At 38.9% G+C, this 20737-nt stretch overlaps 1 protein-coding gene across 1 annotated transcript in view; it reads right to left on the bottom strand.

Moving 5' to 3' along the window:
- Positions 1-17460, bottom strand: part of LOC307121267 (receptor-type tyrosine-protein phosphatase beta-like) — a 149574-nt gene extending 132114 nt beyond the window's left edge. Inside the window, exon 1 of the mRNA XM_079808799.1 lies at positions 17137-17460. Coding sequence (XP_079664925.1) covers positions 17137-17202 — 66 coding nt within the window. The 5' untranslated portion in view covers positions 17203-17460. The remainder of the gene's footprint in view (positions 1-17136) is intronic.
- Between the last annotated feature and the right edge of the window lie 3277 nt (positions 17461-20737).

Genomic DNA, 20737 nt, shown 5'->3' with positions numbered 1-20737 from the left:
CAAAAATGAAAATTCTGTCATTAATTACTCACCCTCATGTCGTTCGACACCCGTAAGACCTCCGTTCATCTTCGGTACACAAATGAAGATATTTTTGTTGAAAGCTGATGCTGAGAAAGGCTTCAGATAGGCCTCCATTGGCATTCAGTACATTTACACTCCCAAGACCCATAAAAGGCACTTAAAACATCGTTACAAAGTCCATCTCACCACAGTGACTCTACAATAATTTTACGATGCGACGACAATAGTTTTTGTGCGCAAAAAAAAATCAAAATAACACCTTTATCCAGCTTGTTATTGTCTTCCGTGTGTGCCTCCACGACGCATGCGCGAGAATATGACGTAGCGCCAGCGTTCGGGAATCCATGAAATGCACACTTAAGCCCCATTTTGAGAACTACGCTGAGACCTAAAGCACGATCAATGTAGAATTCAACAGCTTAGATATGCGGGTCTTCCTCTGCTTGTAAACAAATCGCTTCTGGGTCATGTGTCCGAGCGCCGGATCTGCGTCATATTCTCGCGCATGCGTCGTGGAGGCACACACGGAAGACAAGAACAAGCTGGATAAAGGTGTTATTTTGATTTCTTTTGCGCACAAAAACTATTGTCGTCGCATCGTAAAATTCACTTTGGTGAGATGGACTTTGAAAACGACGTTTTAAGTGCCTTTTATGGGTCTTGGGAGTGTCAATGTACTGAATGCCAATGGAGGCCTATCTGAAGCCTTTCTCAGCCATCAGCTTTCAACAAAAATATCTTCATTTGTGTTCCGAATATGAACGGAGGTCTTACGGGTGTCGAACGACATGAGGGTGAGTAATTAATGACAGAATTTTCATTTTTGGGTGAACTAACCCTTTAATCTAATGCTTTTTTTTATCTAATGCAGGTTGCGTTGCGTAGTGTGAGTCTTGAAGCAATTAAATTAATTTAATCATTTGACTGTGTGGTGAAGTTCACTGCAAACATTGCGATGCCGTGTATAAGTACAACACGGCCACGACTCAAATGATGTACCACTTAAAAAAAGTGCGTCCGTCCCTGGTTAATGTCGGTGGCGGTGCATCCTCTCAGTCTAGCATCAAGTCGGCGTTAGCAGGGGCGTAGTTTATGGGGGGGATGGGGGGAGGTAACCCCCCCAATATTCGAATCCATCAGTTACAACCCCCCCCCCCCCCCCCCCCATAATTTCAACATGAAAATCACTGTAGATCAAATGTAACATTATGTAGAATTCATCTATTTTTTAACAATAATTTTGTTCCTAATCAAATATGAGTTTGTCATAATAAATCAGAGAAAAAATACTCCCCCTCCATTGAACCGATTGGTAACGCCCAACCAATGAGTCGCACTTTCACCAAAACAACCTGAAAACAATGCGAGTAGTGTTTGAATGGGAGAGCACACGGTAACGTTAAAGCCAAAAATGAAGAGAAGCGCTGCACAGTGGAATATATTTCACTGCTGGTCAGAGAGGGATGCAAAAAAATTAAAATAAAGCATGTACTGAGAATGAGGTATGATAATATTGTGTAATAGCTAAGTACACACCACATAGGCTCGTTCAAGAGCCCCCGGTGAGGAGGGAAGTCAAACGCTGGTCATCCCATTCAGAGATCACGCTACAGGCAGCTCTTGATGACGTCGACTGGGACATGTTCCGCGCGAGTTCTGAAGACGTCAGCGAGTTCACAGAAGTGGCGCTCTGCTTTATCAACACACTGACAGAGCAAGCCACACAAACATTAACTATAACGTCCTTCCCTAATCAGAAACCGTGGGTGGACAGTTAAATTCGCACTGCAGTAAACTCGCGCACCACCGCTTACAATGCCGGTCTCCTAACGGGGGATATGAGGGAGTACAAAGCTTCATGTTACGCCCTCCGGCGCGCCGTTAAAGCCGCAAAACTCCGCTATAAAGACCGAGTGGAATCTCATTTCCAACTCAACGACTCCCGGCGGATGTGGCAGGGACTGAGAACCATCTGTGCTTTTGGAACTAAATCCTCTGCAGAGGTGAGAGCTGATCCGTTACTGGTGAACGAGTTAAACTCTTTCTATGCTCGCTTTGATGGTAATCGCGGCAGCGCGACTCCGGCGAGTGACGCGTCAGAGAGAGTCCCTCAGAGCAGCAACGGTCACGTGATCTCTGTCTCGGAGGACGAGGTTCGGAGGGCACTCAAACGTGTGGATGTCAGGAAAGCTGCTGGGCCGGATGGTATTTCAGGTCGTGTTCTGCGGTCCTGTGCTGATCAGCTCGCAGGGCTCTTTACATCCATATTCAACGAGTCCCTTGCTACATCTGTTGTCCCCACCTCCTTCAAACGATCCTCCATCATCCCTGTACCTAAGATCAGTAAACCCTCTTGCCTAAATGACTATCGTCCAGTGGCTCTCACATCTTTAGTCATGAAGGTCTTTGAGAGACTCATTAAAAACAACATTTGCTCCTCCATTCCTGACACTTTGGACCCTCTTCAGTTTGCCTATCGTCCCAATAGATCGACTGAAGATGCCATTTCTCACGTCCTTCACTCCTGCCTCACTCACATCGACAGCAAAAGTGGGAACTATGTCAGGTTGCTATTTATTGACTATAGCTCAGCCTTTAACACCATAGTTCCCATTAAGCTAACACACAAACTCCTGGATCTAGGCCTGAATTCTTCTCTCTGCCTCTGGATTGAAGATTTCCTCACTGGCAGACCCCAGGCGGTGAGAGTAGGCCAGTTCACCTCCACCTCCATCACCCTGAGTGTTGGAGCTCCACAGGGCTGTGTGCTGAGTCCCCTGCTCTACTCTCTCTACACCCATGACTGTTTGTCCACACACAGCTCCACCTCCATCATCAAGTTTGCTGATGATACTGTTGTCCTGGGTCTCATCTCCAACAACAATGAGACGGCATACTTGGACGAAGTGGAGCAACTGACATCATGGTGCCAGGACAACTGTCTCTCTCTGAATGTTAACAAGACCAAAGAACTGATTGTGGACTTCAGGAAGAGACAGCATCGGTCATACTCCCCTCTCATGATCAGCGGGACACCGGTAGAGAGAGTGAGCAGCTTCAAATACCTGGGTGTGAACATCTCCGAGGATCTGACCTGGACTACACACATCCAGACACAGGTGAAAAAAGCCAGGCAAAGACTGTACCACCTGCGCCAGCTGAGGAAATTCAGGGTTTCACCAGCCATCCTGAAAACTTTCTATCGAGGGGCGATAGAAAGTGTCCTGACTCAGTGCATCACAGCGTGGTACGGGAACAGCACCAGTCACGACTGCAAAGCCCTGCAAAGAGTGGTGCGCTTATCCGAGCGCATCTCAGGCTCAGCTCTCCCGTCTCTGCAGGACATCTACACCAAACGCTGCAGAGGTAGAGCTACCAAAATCATCAGAGACATTAATCACCCTGCAAACTCTCACTTCACCCTGCTGCCATCTGGTAAGCGCTTCCGTAGCCTGATGGCAAAAACTGAAAGACTCAGGAGGAGCTTCTTCCCCCAGGCCATCAGACTCCTGAACTCAGTCACGTGACTTCACTTCACCCCGCACACGCATAAACATACGGTTTTTTAACATTAACATCCACATACTGCAATTGCACTGCACTTTACTTTCCTATTGTTACTGCGTAACAACCTGTAATAAACCTTGCACATTATACTTCTTTATATATACATATATATATATTTTATGTTAACCACTTATTTTTAAGTCTACAGTTTATCTCACTTATCATATCCACATATTTTTTATATTTTTATTTATCTTATTTCCTATTTTTATCTTTTACTTGATTTATTTATAATTCTACTTATGTTAATACTTTTTATTCTAATTTTATTCTATTTCTATTTTAATTTCTTGTAACTGTTATTTGCACTGTCCATGGAGCGGACCTGTTTACATTTCACTGCCAGTTGTATATTGTGTATATAACTGTGTATGTGACAAATAAAACTCTTGAATCATATATTTTAGATAGCTAATCCATTGCAATGTATTTAGCTATAACTATCAGTTACCAAAGCAGCCGTCTGTTTTGCTAGTTCATTTTTCAATAGTGTGTAATTATCAATGACAAAAGTATTAATATCGGTGTTTGTTTTCTTCCTAAATTAATCTGACTTTTGAACGAATTGGATGAATAAACGATTTGTGGCTCACTCACTTTCAATTTTTTTTAAAAAATGCATTAAGGTGGAATGTAAAAATCTTAAAATAAATGTCTAAATGTTGTCTCTTTCATATTTACCATACCATACCAACTTTATTTGTTAAGCACTTTACAACAACCATAGTTGACCAAAGTGCTGTACAGAAAAAACATATGTACAATTAATAACCACACAATCAAAGCATTTGTATATGTTGTATATGTTGAATTTGTAATCAGTTAAAGCATGTAGATGATAGATTAGATAGATAGATAGATAGATAGATAGATAGATAGATAGATAGATAGATAGATAGATAGATAGATAGATAGATAGATAGATAGATAGATAGATAGATAGATAGATAGATAGATAGATAGATAGATAGATAGATAGATAGATAGATAGATAGATAGATAGATAGATAGATAGATAGATAGATAGATAGATAGATAGATAGATAGATAGATAGATAGACAGACAGCAACGTTCAACCCCCCCAATGTTCAAACCAAATCTACACCCTTGGGCGTTAGCACAGACTCGGAGCTGTGATGCACAACGAGCAGAGACAATTCCCCAAGGGATCTGCAAGTTCATTGAGTTGGATATTCTGCCATTAAAGGTCCCATGGCATGACATTTTCATTTTATGAGGTTTTTCAGCATTAATATGAGTTCCCCTAGCCTGAATATTGTCCCCAAGTGGATAGAAATGTTGATCGGTGTAAAGCCGAGTTCTGGCTGTCTTTCTCTGCCTTTGAGAAAATGACAGGCCAGACGAGCCAATCCTGAAGTCTCCTGGTTTGACGTCCAAGCAGGAACGGTTACCTCCCTTTCCTCCACCCAGAGAATCTGGCACACCCATGCAAACGCTCGAGAGATCATGGGTTGTGAACGAGTGAACGCTGGCAGTTTCTCAGTGTTTGGATGTACAAATGAAAACAGAAGTCTTTTTTCAGTTCCTTCTGATCTGTGATCAGTGATTTCTTTTGTGTAGCTAATTATTTATTATTCGTGCACACACTGCGGCTTCTCTCTCTCCAGACAGAACGGTGTTTTCGTGTTTTCTATCTTGTGAGTCAGTGTTTTTGTACGTCCTCGTCGCGTCTATCTGTTCTTCAATGTGCATACAGTCGTTTCTGCTCAACATCGGCAGAGTAACATCTTTAGAGATAAACCTTACACACGCCGAGGCTCGGGCTGCACTGGCCGGTCGGCCTTCAACATCCCCGACCCCCAGTACTGCATCTGGCCCACAGCGGAGGCACCAAACGCGGCGCGAGATTAAGCAGAAGGGGGGTAAGCGTGAGGGTATCTGGGCTAGGCTAGCCAGCTATTCCCACAATAAACTGGATTACATTCGATTACTGCTGTTGTGTCTTTGTTTGCGCTGTGTACTCAATGCGCGTCACTGACGCTTTCCATATGATAGGAACATATCTAAAAAATAATGGTATTATCAACACTTACTCATAACTCGTTCATCTCGACAGCTGTAATGGTACTTTGCATGTTACAAAGTTGGTAATAATGATGAAGACGGACTCGGTGTGACTGGGACTCGTGTTTATTCAGAACTCTCAAATACAAACACAATAAACTCGCGCTGACTGACAGCGCTCTCATAACTCAGTAGTTACTATAAATAACTTTGTTAGCAATCGCTGAGCTCAGTCTCTGGTAAATTAGTGATGTCCGGTTCGCGAACGATCTTTCTTTTGAACCGGTTCTTTTTAGTGAACCGAATCAGTTCACCAAATCGGACTGAATCGTTCTAAACGGTTCGCATCTCCAGTCAGCGCTGATCCATAATTTACTAAAGTTACTAACTTTCTGACATGAGTGACAGCCCCTCCGACTAGAAATAGACTAATAACCTGAAGTATATTCTAGTAACTACAACAGTTCACTGAACTGAGACTGACAGAACCGATGTGAAGTGAACTCCGGTCCATCCGTCTCTCTGGCAGCAGCTCGGGCCTGCTCGTGCCTCGTAGACCTCGTTAAACCACGCCCCCTCCGCTCATATCATATCAAATGCAAAGATGTCAGCCAATCACAACAGTGGGCGTTTTTACTGAAGTCTCACAGCAGACACGCCTCTTGTAACAGGGCCTTCAGCCACAGGGCAAACAGCAGTATAGAAAAAATGCCTTTTATTTCTAAATTATGACATTTTATGATGTAAAAATCATACTAACAATATAAGTACACCTCAGGAAACATTATAAAATAATAGAAAAATGCCATGCCATGGGACCTTTAAGTTTTGTTGAGGACAATGGTTTTCTAGAACTGATACATTTATTGTAACCAGCATATCACTGGCCATCACGACGTAGGCTACCATCACCAGACTAGGGTTGGGCATCGTTTTGATTTGAACGATTCTGATTCCGATTCCGATTCTTAGTTTCGATTCCGGTTCTTTTCGATTCTCGATTCCGATTCTTTGAGGGGTGGAGTCACAACATGTCACAGGCTTATTTCACAGAGGAAAATTGTATTTTGATTCAAAAATGAGTTTTAGTTTTGGGACTTTCTCCGCTGGCATTTTCACTTGCTTTGCTGCAAAGGTGAATGGAGTTTCACACGAGTCCCGGTTTAACAATAGCATTAACAGCAGTCATATTAGGACTGCTAGCGTGGGCAATTTGCGTATAGCTACATTTATCTACGAGGGGGGAAAATAATTTCAGTAACGTTGTTGTTCACCACAATTCGCAATTTGTTATTACAGTACAATCACTTACCTGATTATGACGAGGTGGGATAATGTTAGTTCACCCTGAAATGAAAATAAAGCCATCTTTTACTCACCCAGCTGTTGTTCAAATGCGCGTGTTCCTGTGTGTGCGCACTCCAAGCTGCAGTAGCCTCGTGCAATATTGTCATGACAACCGGTAGGCTACACAATATTAACTTAAGGAGGTTATATTATTAGTATTATTTCTTATCATATACGTTAGAATCACGTTTTTTTCTATTGAGCTTGATTTCTCAAAATGGTTGTTTGTGTGTGTGTGTGTGTGTGTGTGTGTGTGTGTGTGTGTGTGTGTGTGTGTGTGTGTGTGTGTGTGTGTGTGTGTGTGTGTGTGTGTGTGTGTGTGTGTGTGTGTGTGTGCTTATCGTGGGTGCAATGACAACAGTGCGAGTTATTATAGTAGGCATGACCGCCGGCGGCTGCTGACGGCTCATAGTGCACACAGAGGAGCGCGCTCAGAATAACGGCCGAGCTCAGTGTTTTGACTGAATAATACGGTTTCTTTCTGGCAAAACCTATAGTGTGCCCCCTGAACACTTTCCATATGACGCGCGTCTCCCTGTATTGTTGCGTGATACATTTGTTTATTTTTTGTAATGTTTTAGCTGATCGCCATTCACTGCCATAATAGGAAGGAGCGCGTGCAGGAACAGTATTTTAAATGTCATAGGACATAGGGCACTGGGACAACATCAGGGTAAGTAAAAGAAGGCTTATTTTCATTTCAGGGTGAACTATCCCTTTAATAACGTTGGTTAGCGCCAGGGCCGGCCCTGACCAATTTGCTGCCCTAGGCAAGATTTTACTTGGTGCCCCTTGTGTCAAGGTTTAGCACTACATGTTAACAGTCTTTGGAAACACTCGTAAACTGTTTTTTTTTGTTTGTAATGCATTGATGTTTTATTTTTATTGTTGTTGTTTTATATGATGTCCAGTCCATTCTACCCCATCATTATGTTCATGATATTATTATTATTATTTTTTATTTTTTAAAGGCTGATGATAGTCAAACTATTCAAAAAATTGCACCTATGCCACATTACAGCCTAAACACAAAGAGCAAGAGTGCATCTAACATTCATGCACAAACTATTCATTGAGAACTAGCAAAAGTGTTTGTTTTCCAGTAGATGGCAGCAATCTTCCACTAAACTATGAGCATTCATGTTTTCACCAGGAATTAAAGAGAACTATAGATATTTAATGTGAATTTTACATAAAATGCTGCTATTTTAAATAAACCTGTATATAAATATCATTACTAATTTGGGCAAATACATTTAAAAATTGATATACACCCCCTTAAAACTGCACAACTGCAGAGTAAAAACATTAGGCTATTAAAAAAGTGATATTACATGCGTTTAATATTATTTATTTTTTACAAAATCACACTGGCTGTGGCCTCTGGAGAACCCAGAACAGCTGCTTGCATAAAGTATTAATTAGCAAACATTAGTATTTTACTACTATGCAATTAAATAAACTGTTCATTAATTTGCCTACATCACTTTACTTCTGTCTTTACACTGCAGAAAATGCTCTTCTTATTTAAACAAGAATCTTTTTCTTGTTTCCAGTCCAAATAAATAAAAATTATTAAATCAAGGTGCATTTACTAGATAAGTAAAATTAATAAGACATTTTTCTTGTTTACTTGAAAATAAAATCAAAATTAAGTGAGTTTTTGCTTAAAACAAGCAAAATTATCTGCCAAAGGGGTGAGAAAAATAATCTTATTTCTGTTTGGGACAGAAACAAGATTTCAATCAGAAACAAGATTATTTTTCTCACTCCATTGGCAGATAATTTAGCTTATTTTAAGCAAAAACTCACTTAATTTTGATTTTATCTTCAAGAAAACAAGAAAAATATCTTCTGTCATTTTACTTATCTAGTAAATGCACCTTGATTTAAGATTTTTTTTAGATATTTAGACTATAAACAAAACACAAATACTACGTAAGAAGAGCAGTGTATCCCTTATCTTCCCTGCATCAGAGACTTCTGTCTTTTTTGACACTTCAATTCGGCCATCCGTCATAAATAATCAGGCAACTTACACTGTGTCAACACCTGGCGCGAACGGCCAAGCACCCTAAAAAATGAAAGCAATCCTGTCTGCGTCGGATGCGGCGAGAGGCGACGCAACAACAAATTCCCCTAAAGATAAACTGATCGCGCGCATGATCGCGCGTTGTATTTCTGACGCACTTCAAGTAGATCGGCGGGGGGAGATTGATGAGGCGGACCGGGAAGATGCGGGGACTTAGTTACGTTTTTGCGCTTTATTTGGTAATATTTCAAATTAATATTAATAAAATAGTAATACATTTTGGCGCCCCTATGGATGAGTGGCGCCCCTAGCATTTGCCTATTCCGCCTATGCCACGGGCCGGCCCTGGTTAGCGCAGGGTTGCCCGAGGAGGACAGACCTGAGCAGCATTTCAAACACGCTACACTCGTTAATTTATACACCACATATTTGTAGTGCATCCTCCCGTGCAAGAAATAAGTTTGTCATATGTGTTGCACTGTGCCGACCCAGGCTTTTTTTTTTTTTAAGTGAAATAAAGCCACACTTTTGAGCGCCGCTTACCGTGCTCCATGGCTGCAACAGAACAAACGGGCGCGGCAAGCACTTCCGAAAACTTGCGCATTTGGAACCGATGATCGGAATCGAAAACAAAATTTCTAAACGATTCCAATGGCATCGTTATTTTTTAAACGGTTCCAAGTTGGAACCGGTTCTCGATGCCCAACCCTACACCAGACTGGTAGAAACTCACTACGAAGAACGAAAGCAGCAAGCTGTTAAAAGAATTGCGCAAAGCTGAGAGAGTTGCTCTAACTACAGACTGCTGGACCGCTTTAACAGATGAGAGCTATACATCATCATAACCTGCCAGCTACATAATTCGCTACGTTTCCATTACAGATTTGCCCAAAACTTTTGCGATATTTTCTAAAGGTCGATAAAAAAATATTGCGAAATGACGGCGTTTCCATTAACTGATGTTATGCGACTAAAATAATTGTTCTCTTCTCGTGATAGTCATTCCAAAATCTACATGCTACGTATGTTGTTAGGTTTATGTATATCCCAGCCACCGCGCGCCATTATTCTTAATGGAAGGAGACGTGTGTGTTATCCAAGCATTGATGGCAAGGAAAGGAAGGCACCTTATAGGCTACTACTTGAGCGGCACATATGAGGTGGTATGATAAATTGTGGCATTTTATAACTATTGTTTTTTATGAGTTTAATAAAGAGCTCTGTCTCGTCTTCTGTCCAAACATACCATCATCTGTAAAGAATGATCCACTTTTACATATGCCAGGTGTGACGCACTGCCACATACAGAGCAGTGTTAATTTTGACAGCAAATTTTGATTTAGTTTTAGTCATAGTCTTTTGACTAAAATGCCATTTAGTTTTAGTCTAGTTTTAGTCGACTAAATATCATAAGATTTTAGTCGTAGATTTAGTCGGCTAAAATCGAATGAGTTTAGTAAAATTGTAATACATTAAGCATTTAAGCATTACATAACCGACTGTCACTTGAACTGACATTTTGACATCATTTTGTTTTTGACACTAAAAATACACGAAAGAGAGCTCAATTCACTTTTTTTGTTTGTTTTTTAAAAACATCTATATAGTTTTTATAACTTTGTATTTCTGTTTAAGTTAGTAGGCCATATCAGGTTAAGCTAAAGCTTCAAATAATTGTTTTTTTTATTTTATTTCAGTTAACATTAATTTAATTTCAAGTAATGAAGTTTTTTTTTATGGTTTTAGTGAACTATTATAACCCTGATATTTTATTGAATATGTGTCAAATACTGGTCTTTCCTCCTGACTATGAATTAAATGGGAATTAAATTAAATACAGTTTATTGTGTAACAAAAAACGAATATATAATGCGTGACTTTTAATGATAAACAAGCTCGAAATACACCGGGACTCTTATTTTGAAATGTCTATGCCTTACTATTGCAGTTGCAGGAGCTCATTCAAGTTCAGATGAGGAGATAAAATATGCATTGTTACAACCGTCTAAAACATATTACTATATAAACATGGTAAAGTAAACATTGTCATTACTCATCAGCATTAGTTCATAAACAATTGCCTGGCATAAATGTGCGCTATTCATTGATTGTGAGCTGCTCTGGAGCGCTGTATTGGGGATGCGCGAGCCTGTAGAAGCACAACAGCGCCGTGTTTTCCAGCTGTTAGATCAGCACGTTCAAATCATGTGCGCATCTGTTACACAGGACATCAGTTCTGACTGAATCTCTTCAATAATCGACCCTCCCTAACATTTTCATCTCGTTTTTATTTGTTGACGAAAATGACAGTTGATTTTCGTCATAGTTTTTGTCATCCAACACTAGTTTTTATTTAGTTATCGTCTCCTTTTCGTCAGTGAAAAAAGGTTGTTGACGAAATTTATGACGAAAATTAATCGTCAACGAAATTAACACTATTACAGAGACAAGTGATATCTTCATGGTGATAACTCAAAGTTATTTTTTTTTACCACTTCGCTATTTTGGCTTGGAATTTCGTTTGTTGGAAATATAAACTGAATTTAGAAATGCTTTTGAAATAAAAAACTATGCGTTTAATAAATAAAATATATTTTTGAAATGAAGCGTTTGGAGTGGAGTACAAAATAATCTGTTCCCAGAATCCACGGCCTTTGCCGTTATTGTAAGTGTACACAAATAAAAGTAGAGAGTTTACTGTTTATTATAATTATGTCTTGCTCTAATCTGTAGTATGGCTAGACATTAAGGAGTATAGTGATTGTATCCGCTGTCATAAAGGAAAAAATCCATCAGAAGGCGCCGATGACTTTGTTGGACAGAGGGTTAAAGAAAACGTAGCCTATTTAGTTTCATATAGTTAGGCTATGTTAAAATATTATAATTTTTTAATTTCATATGTTGATTATAAAAAGTGAGCAGCATGAGTAAACATCAGATGCGCATATGTCTGGGGACATGGATTTTGAGCACTTTGTTGAATTGTGTTTTCTAGAAAGTCTTTCTTTAAAATTCGTTTTGTATGAATTGTATTTAAATTTTGATCAATGTTTAATACACTATTTGCCTGTATATTTAATAAGTAAGAAGCAAACCAAGATCGCCTTTGAGTTACATGTTGACAAAACCTGTCAGATCTAAGTATTATTATGTTTTTGTTTAAGTTATTGTTTAACATGAATCTTTTTTATTATTATTATTATTTTGGAACAAATGAGGTCTCTGTTTAAGAACGCCGGCTTGCTTTAGAGCACCGCATATGCACGCGCATATATGTTTGCCCAATGGAAACGCGTCAATTTCGCAAAAACTCCCACATATCGCAAAAAAGTTTTTACGCTCGCATGAGGTGGTTTTTCAGGCAATTCGAAAAAGGAAATTTTCGCAAAACTGCAATGGAAACAGTTTTTTCGCATTTACAGGTCACCTGGTACGGTCACGCATTGCTCTCACATAGGGCCTACATATCATTTTTTTTCCACTCAAGTAAGTACGAGATCTCATGTCGTTAAAACGACATATATTTTCTCCTAATAAGGAAAGTGGCGTAACTTTATAATGACGGACCCCGGTGCAACCACAAATATCATAACTATCTATAGTAATTATGACATATATTCAAGAAATGTATTCAAACAGAAAGACTATATAGTTTATATATATTAGACTATATAGCTATAGTTTCAGCCTTGCTCAAAGACTAGGTCAATCCATTCCCGACGATCTTGGTTTGCTTCTTATTTATTAAATATAGCCTACAGCCAAATTGTTGATTAAACATTGATCAAAATTAAAATACAATTTATACAAAACTAAATTAATTTTAAAGAAAGACTTTCTAGAAAACACAATTCAATTGTGCTCAAAATCCATGTCTCCAGACATATGTGCATCTGATTATGTAGCCTTACTCATGCTACTCACTTTTCATAATCAACATATGAAATTAAAAGATTATAATATTTAGACATAGCCTAACTATATGAAACTAAATAGGCTACATTTTTTTTACCTTTCTTTAACCCTCTTTCCGACGAAGTCGTTGTTGCCTTTTGATGAATTTTTTCCTTATTCCAGCGGAAACTTAAAATTCTCTGTCATTTTTAGCCATACAGATAAGTGCAAGACATAATTATAAACTATAAACTGTCTACTTTTATTTGTGTACACTCACGATAACAGCAAAGGCCGTGGACTCAGGGAACAGATTATTTTGCACTGCACTCCAAACGTTGTCTTCATTTCAAAAATATATTTTGTTTATTAAACGCAAAGTTTTTCATTTCAAAAGCATTTCTAAATTCAGTTTATATTTCCAAAAAACGAAATTCCGAGCCAAAATAACGAAGTGGTAAAAAAAACGTTGAGTTACCACCATGCAAATTCAAACTTTTCGCTCGTCTCTGGCAATGCGTCACAATAACCTGGCGTATGTAAAAGTCGATCAATCTTTACAGATAATGGTATATTTGGACAGAAGACGAGTTCTTTATTAAACTCATAAAAAAACAATAGAATATAAAATGCCACAATTTATCATAACACCTCATATGTGCCGCTCAAGTATAAGGTGCTTTCCTTGCCATCAGTGCTATAACACGCACGTCTCTTTCCATTAAAAATAATGGCGTGCGGTGGCTGGGATATACATAAACCTAACAACATACGTAGCATGATTTTTGGAATAATTTATCACGAGAGGAAAAAAAATGTTTTAGTCGCATAACATCAGTTAATGGAAACGCTGTCATTTCGCAATATTTTTTTGTCAACTTTTAGAAAATATCGCAAAAGTTTTACGCAAATCTGTAATGGAAACGCGGCTAGGGACAGCAGCAACCAAACCTCTCTACTCTATCCATTGCCCTTCCCTGGGCGTCATCTTAAAGCTAGATAGACGACCTTACGTGCTCCGCTCCCAAAGGACAAATTATGCGTATTATACTCTGTTAGAAAGTGTGTGCTTTTACATAATTTGCTCACCATAATAACTCCCAACCAATGGAATCTAAGACAAACAATGACACACACACACATCAAACAAAGCGACTTCCTGAAGACAAGCTGATGGCGTATGTTCACATGTCTATTTATAGTCTTGCTGACTCACTTAACTACTTCAAAGGCCAATTTCATTGGTGCTTTGACACACATGCTTCAGACACTGGCTCACGTATTTCCATAGAGTCAAGTGTTCAGTTCCCTCGAAAGGGAACTAAAATATACTTTACTGTCATTCCTACTGACACTTGTATGTCATGTATTTAACATATTTGTAATTCAAAATTTGTAGTGATGGAATAGCAATTTAGTATATAATTATAATCAGGTACTTTGTATGTGCTTTATGTTAGTCACACATCAATAAAAGTGTACTTTTTTTGAAGCATGACAAAAGATTATTAAGACTTTAATGATTTGAAATGCTCTTTAAAGTAAAACATTTAATTACAAACTAAGTGCACTTTTTTAAAGTGTACCTAAGTAACATAGTCATTACAATGTTTACTCTCTTTAGGTACTTTTATTTCATAACTATTATATTACCTGCATTTTTTTAAATATATAATTCAATACAAATAACTAAGTGCACTTATTTTTGACAAAGCAATAATGTAGAAACCCTGTGTAGAAATTAGCCGCTATATTTTTATTGTCATTGTGAGAAATATGAAGGAAACATGAGAGAATTAGTAATGTGTGATTTGTAAACTATTCTCTCTTTCTTTTTAGTTGGATCTCTTTAATAAATTGGTTGATTCGTTCACAAACTGGACTGATTCAGTTTTTCTGAACTCAATGCAAATGTCAGTCTGTACATCAAACAAAGCTTATCGTATGACGTCAAGAGGGAAATAGTGCACACCTCAGTTATGATACTTCTGTGGTGCTTCTGTTTCCTTTGTGAAGCTTGCAAGCTTTAGTTCACATGCGTAGAAGAGAGTGAAATGAACAGAACATTATTAAAAAAATGATTTTCCTTACCAGAAATAAATTATTTGAAATGACGCATGACGCTTTCGGCGGTGGACAGGGGTCAGCACGGGCACCCTGACTGGTCTGCGGCTTTGCCGCCCCATACGCAACAAACTGTGATGCACTGTGTATTCTGACACCTTTCTATCAGAACCAGCATTAACTTCTTGAGCAATTTGAGCTCCAGTAGCTCGTCTGTTTGATCGGACCACACAGGCCAGCCTTCGCTCCCCACATGCATCAATGAGCCTTGGCCGCCCATGACCCTGTCGCCGGTTCACCACTGTTCCTTCCTTGGACCACTTTTGATAGACACTGACCACTGCAGACCGGGAACACCCCACAAGAGCTGCAGTTTTGGAGATGCTCTGACCCAGTCGTCTAGCCATCACAATTTGGCCCTTGTCAAACTCGCTCAAATCCTTATGCTTGCCCATTTTTACTGCTTCTAACACATCAACTTTAAGCACAAAATGTTCACTTGCTGCCTAATATATCCCACCCAATAACAGGTGCCGTGATGAAGAGATAGTCAGTGTTATTCACTTCACCAGGTCATAATGTTATGCCTGATGGGTGTATATAAATATATACACACATAACTTCTAGAACTTCTCCTTTATCCAGTGTCAGCTCTTCTCTTCTCTGAGTGGCATGTTTACTGGCATGAGGGCGGGACAACCTGTCACTCACATGAGATCCACCAATCGCAAACTACAACCATCCAATCAATTCCCAATGGATAAAATTGGCCATTTCACTTGGAAATATGTCACAATAGGAAAGAAAAGAATATCGCAACTTCAGTTTCATGCCGATTTTAAGCGTTGATAAATTGCTAAGAGACTTAATATGCATTTTACATCACCTTAACATGCATGTCACATCACCTTCCTTCCTTTGTCATAAGTTAAAAGAGATAAACATCAATAAAAATTGCTCTGTTTTATTTATTCCATCCACAATCACATCATATCGTAATTAAAACACATATTACAATTCTGACTTCGCACAGTGTAGAAACTTACCAGGAAGATTGTCGGACACACACAATGTGGACATCGCATTGTAAATCAGCTAATAAAGATCATGTCTGGAGACAATATCAATGTGTTACTAGGTCTTCTTAGTCTACAATCTAAGACTTAATCTACAATCCCGGGGGTTTCATTAGATTTGAAAAGATGGCTCGACTTGTATTTGTCAGCAAAACTGTGAAACCAGAATGTACAGTATGTGGACATTTAAAAAGCACTGGTGTTTTAGTGGATGTAGGCTATAAAGTCAGTTTTCTTCAAATTCACACAGGTTTCCTTATAACCACAAGCGTAGTTCATCATATTAACTATGAAAATGATCAACTAATATAGTTGAAACGGGTCCAAATACTTGTTATTTGTTTGTAACTTCTTTTCGTGACATTTTTAGACTGAAAAATGTGCTTGTAATATATATCTAGTGTATGAAATGCAATGATATTAATACATTTTTAATTGTGTGTTTGGGGCCACTCACAATTATGTGATGTATTGTTGATAAGTAAACAAATGTATTGTGTAATAAGTAAACAAATAATAGATATATCATATTTTGTCCAAAATATTGAATTGAATTGTCATAGAACAAATATAATCTTTCTTTCTTTCTTACATTCTTTCTGTCTCTCTAAGGTATAGGCCTACCCATTGTTTTATCAAATATACATTTACCAAACAAACGTATGTTCGTGAAACTTGAAAAATGTGCTTGGCAATGTTTCATTAAAATAAATGTCATTTTACATATCTAGAAAATGCATCTTACACTAGAAACAAGACAAAAATACTAAATAAGAAAAGCATTTTTGCCGTGTAGCCTAATTGTTTTTTGTTTTATTCGATGTAGGATAGGGTTATTAATAACCGGTAGCTAAATGAAACAGAAATTTTGTCAAAAATATTGACCTAGCCTACTATTTCAATAATTTTTCAATGAACACAAATGACAACAACCCATGTATTTTAACCAACAAAACATAAGTTCGACCTTTCTTTGCAGGCAAGACTTTTAGGAGCACAAAATCAGTAAACTGTAACAAGTGTGCTTACATGAACTAAACTTGTGTTTTATCTTACCAGTCAAACATAAAAATACAAACTTATGCTAAATAAAGAAGGTGTCTTACCTGGAGAATGACAAGGAACAGAAGCGCTATGCCTTTACATGGAGTTTTGACTGAAAGACATCCCATCTTAATTCATGAATCGTAATATTCCTGAGGGGCGATCTTCATATCATCTTCAGATAAGTTTCCAGCGACTTTTCTGAACTGTCCGGTCCTTCCTTGTCAAACTGCGCCGCACACTGATGTGAGAGGTGTGAGCTCTTGCTCAAGGTGAAGCTGACTGCTGTCACCCAGAGTTAAATGTTACTGTTTCGGTGAACGGTGTTAATGTCCCGCCTCTGCTTCACTCGGCTGAACGGCCGTTGCGAAACTCATCGCTTCACTAATCGCTTCACAACATTACCAAAAATAATGACTGCTATTCCGCCCCCACAGTCCAAACAGGAAGTTATAATGTCCTCAATTTTAAACAGGCCACTGTAAATCGTAAACTTCACGAAAGTATGGGAAACAGACGCTTTTTTTTACTTTTGGCAACATCAAATGAGGCTAAATGAGGTCAAAATAATAATAATAGCTATAACTTATGTTTAACATTTTTTGGGACTGAAACTTCCTTTTATTTCCCCCTGAATGCACTCACTGCTCAAATTAGTTCTTCTGATGAAGATTTGCATAACTTCAAAACGAAACACACACACACACACACACACATACACGTACACCGATCAGGCATAACATTATGACCACTGACAGGTGAAGTGAACAACACTGATTATCTCTTCATCACAGCTCCTGTTAGTGAGTGGGATACATTAGGCAGTAAATGAACATTTTGTCCTCAATGTTGATGTGTTAGCGAAGGCTGGCCCGTGTCGTCCAATCAAACAGACGAGCTACTGTAGCTCAAATTGCTCAAGAAGTTAGTGCTGGTTGATAGAAAGGTGTCAGAATACACAGTGCATCGCAGTTTGTTGTGTATGGGGCGGCATAAGCCCCTGTCCACCGCCGAAAGTGCTCACAGTGGGCACGTGAGCATCAGAACTGGAGCAAGGACTGATGGAAGAAGGTGGCCTGGTCTGATGAATCATGTTTTCTTTTACATCATGTAGATGGCCGGGTGCGTCGCTTACCTGGGGAACACATGGCACCAGGATGCACGATGGGAAGAAGGCAAGCCGGCGGAGGCAGTGTGATGCTTTGGGCAATGTTCTGCTGGGAAACCTTGGGTCCTGCCATCCATGTGGATGTTACTTTGACACGTACCACCTACCTAAGCATCGTTGCAGACCATGTACACCCCTTTCATGGAAACGATATTCCCTGGTGGCTGTGGTCTCTTTCAGCAGATAATATGCCCTGCCACAAAGCAAAAATGGTTCTCTTGGTGCCAGATACCACAGCACACCTTCAGGGGTCTATAATATTAGGTCATAATGTTATGGCTGATCAATATAAATATAGTAAGAGACATGGGTGTGGTAAGTGGTTTACATATACTGTATTAAACGCCTATTATACGCATTCATTTCATTGTTAATGACTATTGTAATCTTTCTCTTCCTGTAGATTCAGAGCCCATTCTGAACATGTTTACTTAAGTTCTGGACGAAAATAGTACTAATTATACTTGCGCAATGCCCAGGAGAGGGAATGACCATGTTTGCACACAAATATTTAGAAGTTCTGAAGCTTTTCTTGGAGATTCGGTGTTTACTATGATGACTGTATGATATCGCTTTCAGATTCATCTATGTAAAGGGCCATGAAGAGATGCCCACAGGCCCTGTCACTGTCCCATGTCTCTTGTGTTTGGGTGGTTCCTCTCAGGGAGGTCATTATCCAGCTTCAATTAAAAGCCAGTCCCTATACTCTTCTTTCTGAGTGGGCATCATGTAATCAAAGAAACCTACGACACAAACATACAGATCATATCATTATATACCCAACTCTCTTCTCTTTTTCTGCTAAAATGACATAACAAATAATGCAAAATGTTACAATATTGTTCTTTTCGTTGTCCTGTTAGTTACGTCATAATGTCATTTAGCATCAGTGCTGAGGAAATTTACTTTTAAAAGTAATTAGTTACAATATTGTGTTACTCCTTAAAAAGTGACTAATTGCTTTACTTATGGAAAGTAATGCGTTACTTTTGTGTGTGTTTGTTTTTTTTGTTAGTTTTTTTTGCCTGAGCTGGGCTTGCTTATGTGTTTTGAATTTGAGAAACATTCTATTTTTGACAAATGTAATGGCACATCAAAAGTGTTAATGCAAAAGGAAATGCAAATTCACGCCTGTGCAGGTCAAATGATGTGCTGCCGTTTTGGATTGCAGGAGTTGAAAGTTCAACGCTCTTACTTTAGCAATAAAAAACAGAAATGAAACACAAATGTGATGTTTATCTTAGGTCATTTTTGCTTATTAGTATGTTTGAATTGGTTAATCAAAGGTCAGCAGCAAAGGCATTGGTTAATAAATTGAGATTATAAAGTATATGAGTATTATTTAATTATTGCAGGTTTATATTCTGTAATTTGGATTTTAAAGTTTTTATTCAGACAAGTTAGCTATTTTAGTCTTTAAATATGGATATTTTTATTACACAAACGCATCACTTCGCTTCAGAAGGCCTTTATTAACCCCCTGGAGCCGTGTGGAGCAGCTATATGACGGATAGATGCATTTTTATGGACTTCAAAAACTACCCATCAATTCACTGCCATTATAAAGCTTAGAAGAGCGAGAACTTTTTTTTATATAACTCCAATTTTATTCGTCTGAAAGAAGAATGTCATATACACCTAGGATGATTTGAGGGTGAGTAAATCATGGGCTAATTTTTATTTTTGGGTGAACTTAAGTAAGTTTTTGATTGATTCATTTCCGTTGAGAAAAACATTATAGGCCTACTAACTTAGGGGCTGCTTGAATGACACTGTTTTCAACTGAAAACAGCATTCAGGCCGTTCATTTACATGACAACCGCGTTTTGGTGGCTTAAGAACGCAAACTTTGAAATAGGTTTCAAAGTGCAAGTTTTGAAAACGATAGCGTAATCATCTCCATGTAAGTTCAAAAACGTGAATCTGTAAAAACGGTGACGGCAGTGGCATGCACATGCATATTTCGACATTGGCAATTTCTTGCCTGGCATGCATAATACAGTGTTTTTAGTCGCTTCTGCGGATCCATGTGAATAGGGATAATTTTGATAACGTTTTCATCTGAACAGAAGGTATGGTCTAATTGACACAATCTCTGCTGACACTCTGCCTTGTGGTCATGCCTAGGCGCCTTCATCTGATCTGGATACGGTCCGGATCCGGCTGACTACCGTAAACCTCGGGATAAACAGAGAGAATTAGGAAACCTTACTAATATTGTGTTGGTCCCCCTTTTGCTGACAAAACAGCCCAGACCTGTCGAGGCATGGACTCCACTAGACCCCTGAAGGTGTGCTGTGTTATCTGGCACCAAGATGTTAGCAGCAGATCCTTTAAGTCCTGTAAGTTGTGAGGTGGGGCCTCCATGGATCGGACTTGTTTGTTCAGCACATCCCACAGATGCTCGATTGGATTGAGATCTGGGGAATTTGGAGGCCAAGTCAACACCTCAAACTCGTTAATCTCCTCAAACCATTCCTGAAACATTTTTTGCT

Source organism: Gobio gobio (genome assembly GCF_949357685.1).
Source record: "Gobio gobio genome assembly, chromosome: 25".
Lineage (NCBI taxonomy): Eukaryota > Metazoa > Chordata > Actinopteri > Cypriniformes > Gobionidae > Gobio > Gobio gobio.
The sequence above is the reverse complement of the archived record's forward strand: the minus strand, read 5'-3'. Positions and strand labels throughout refer to the sequence as shown.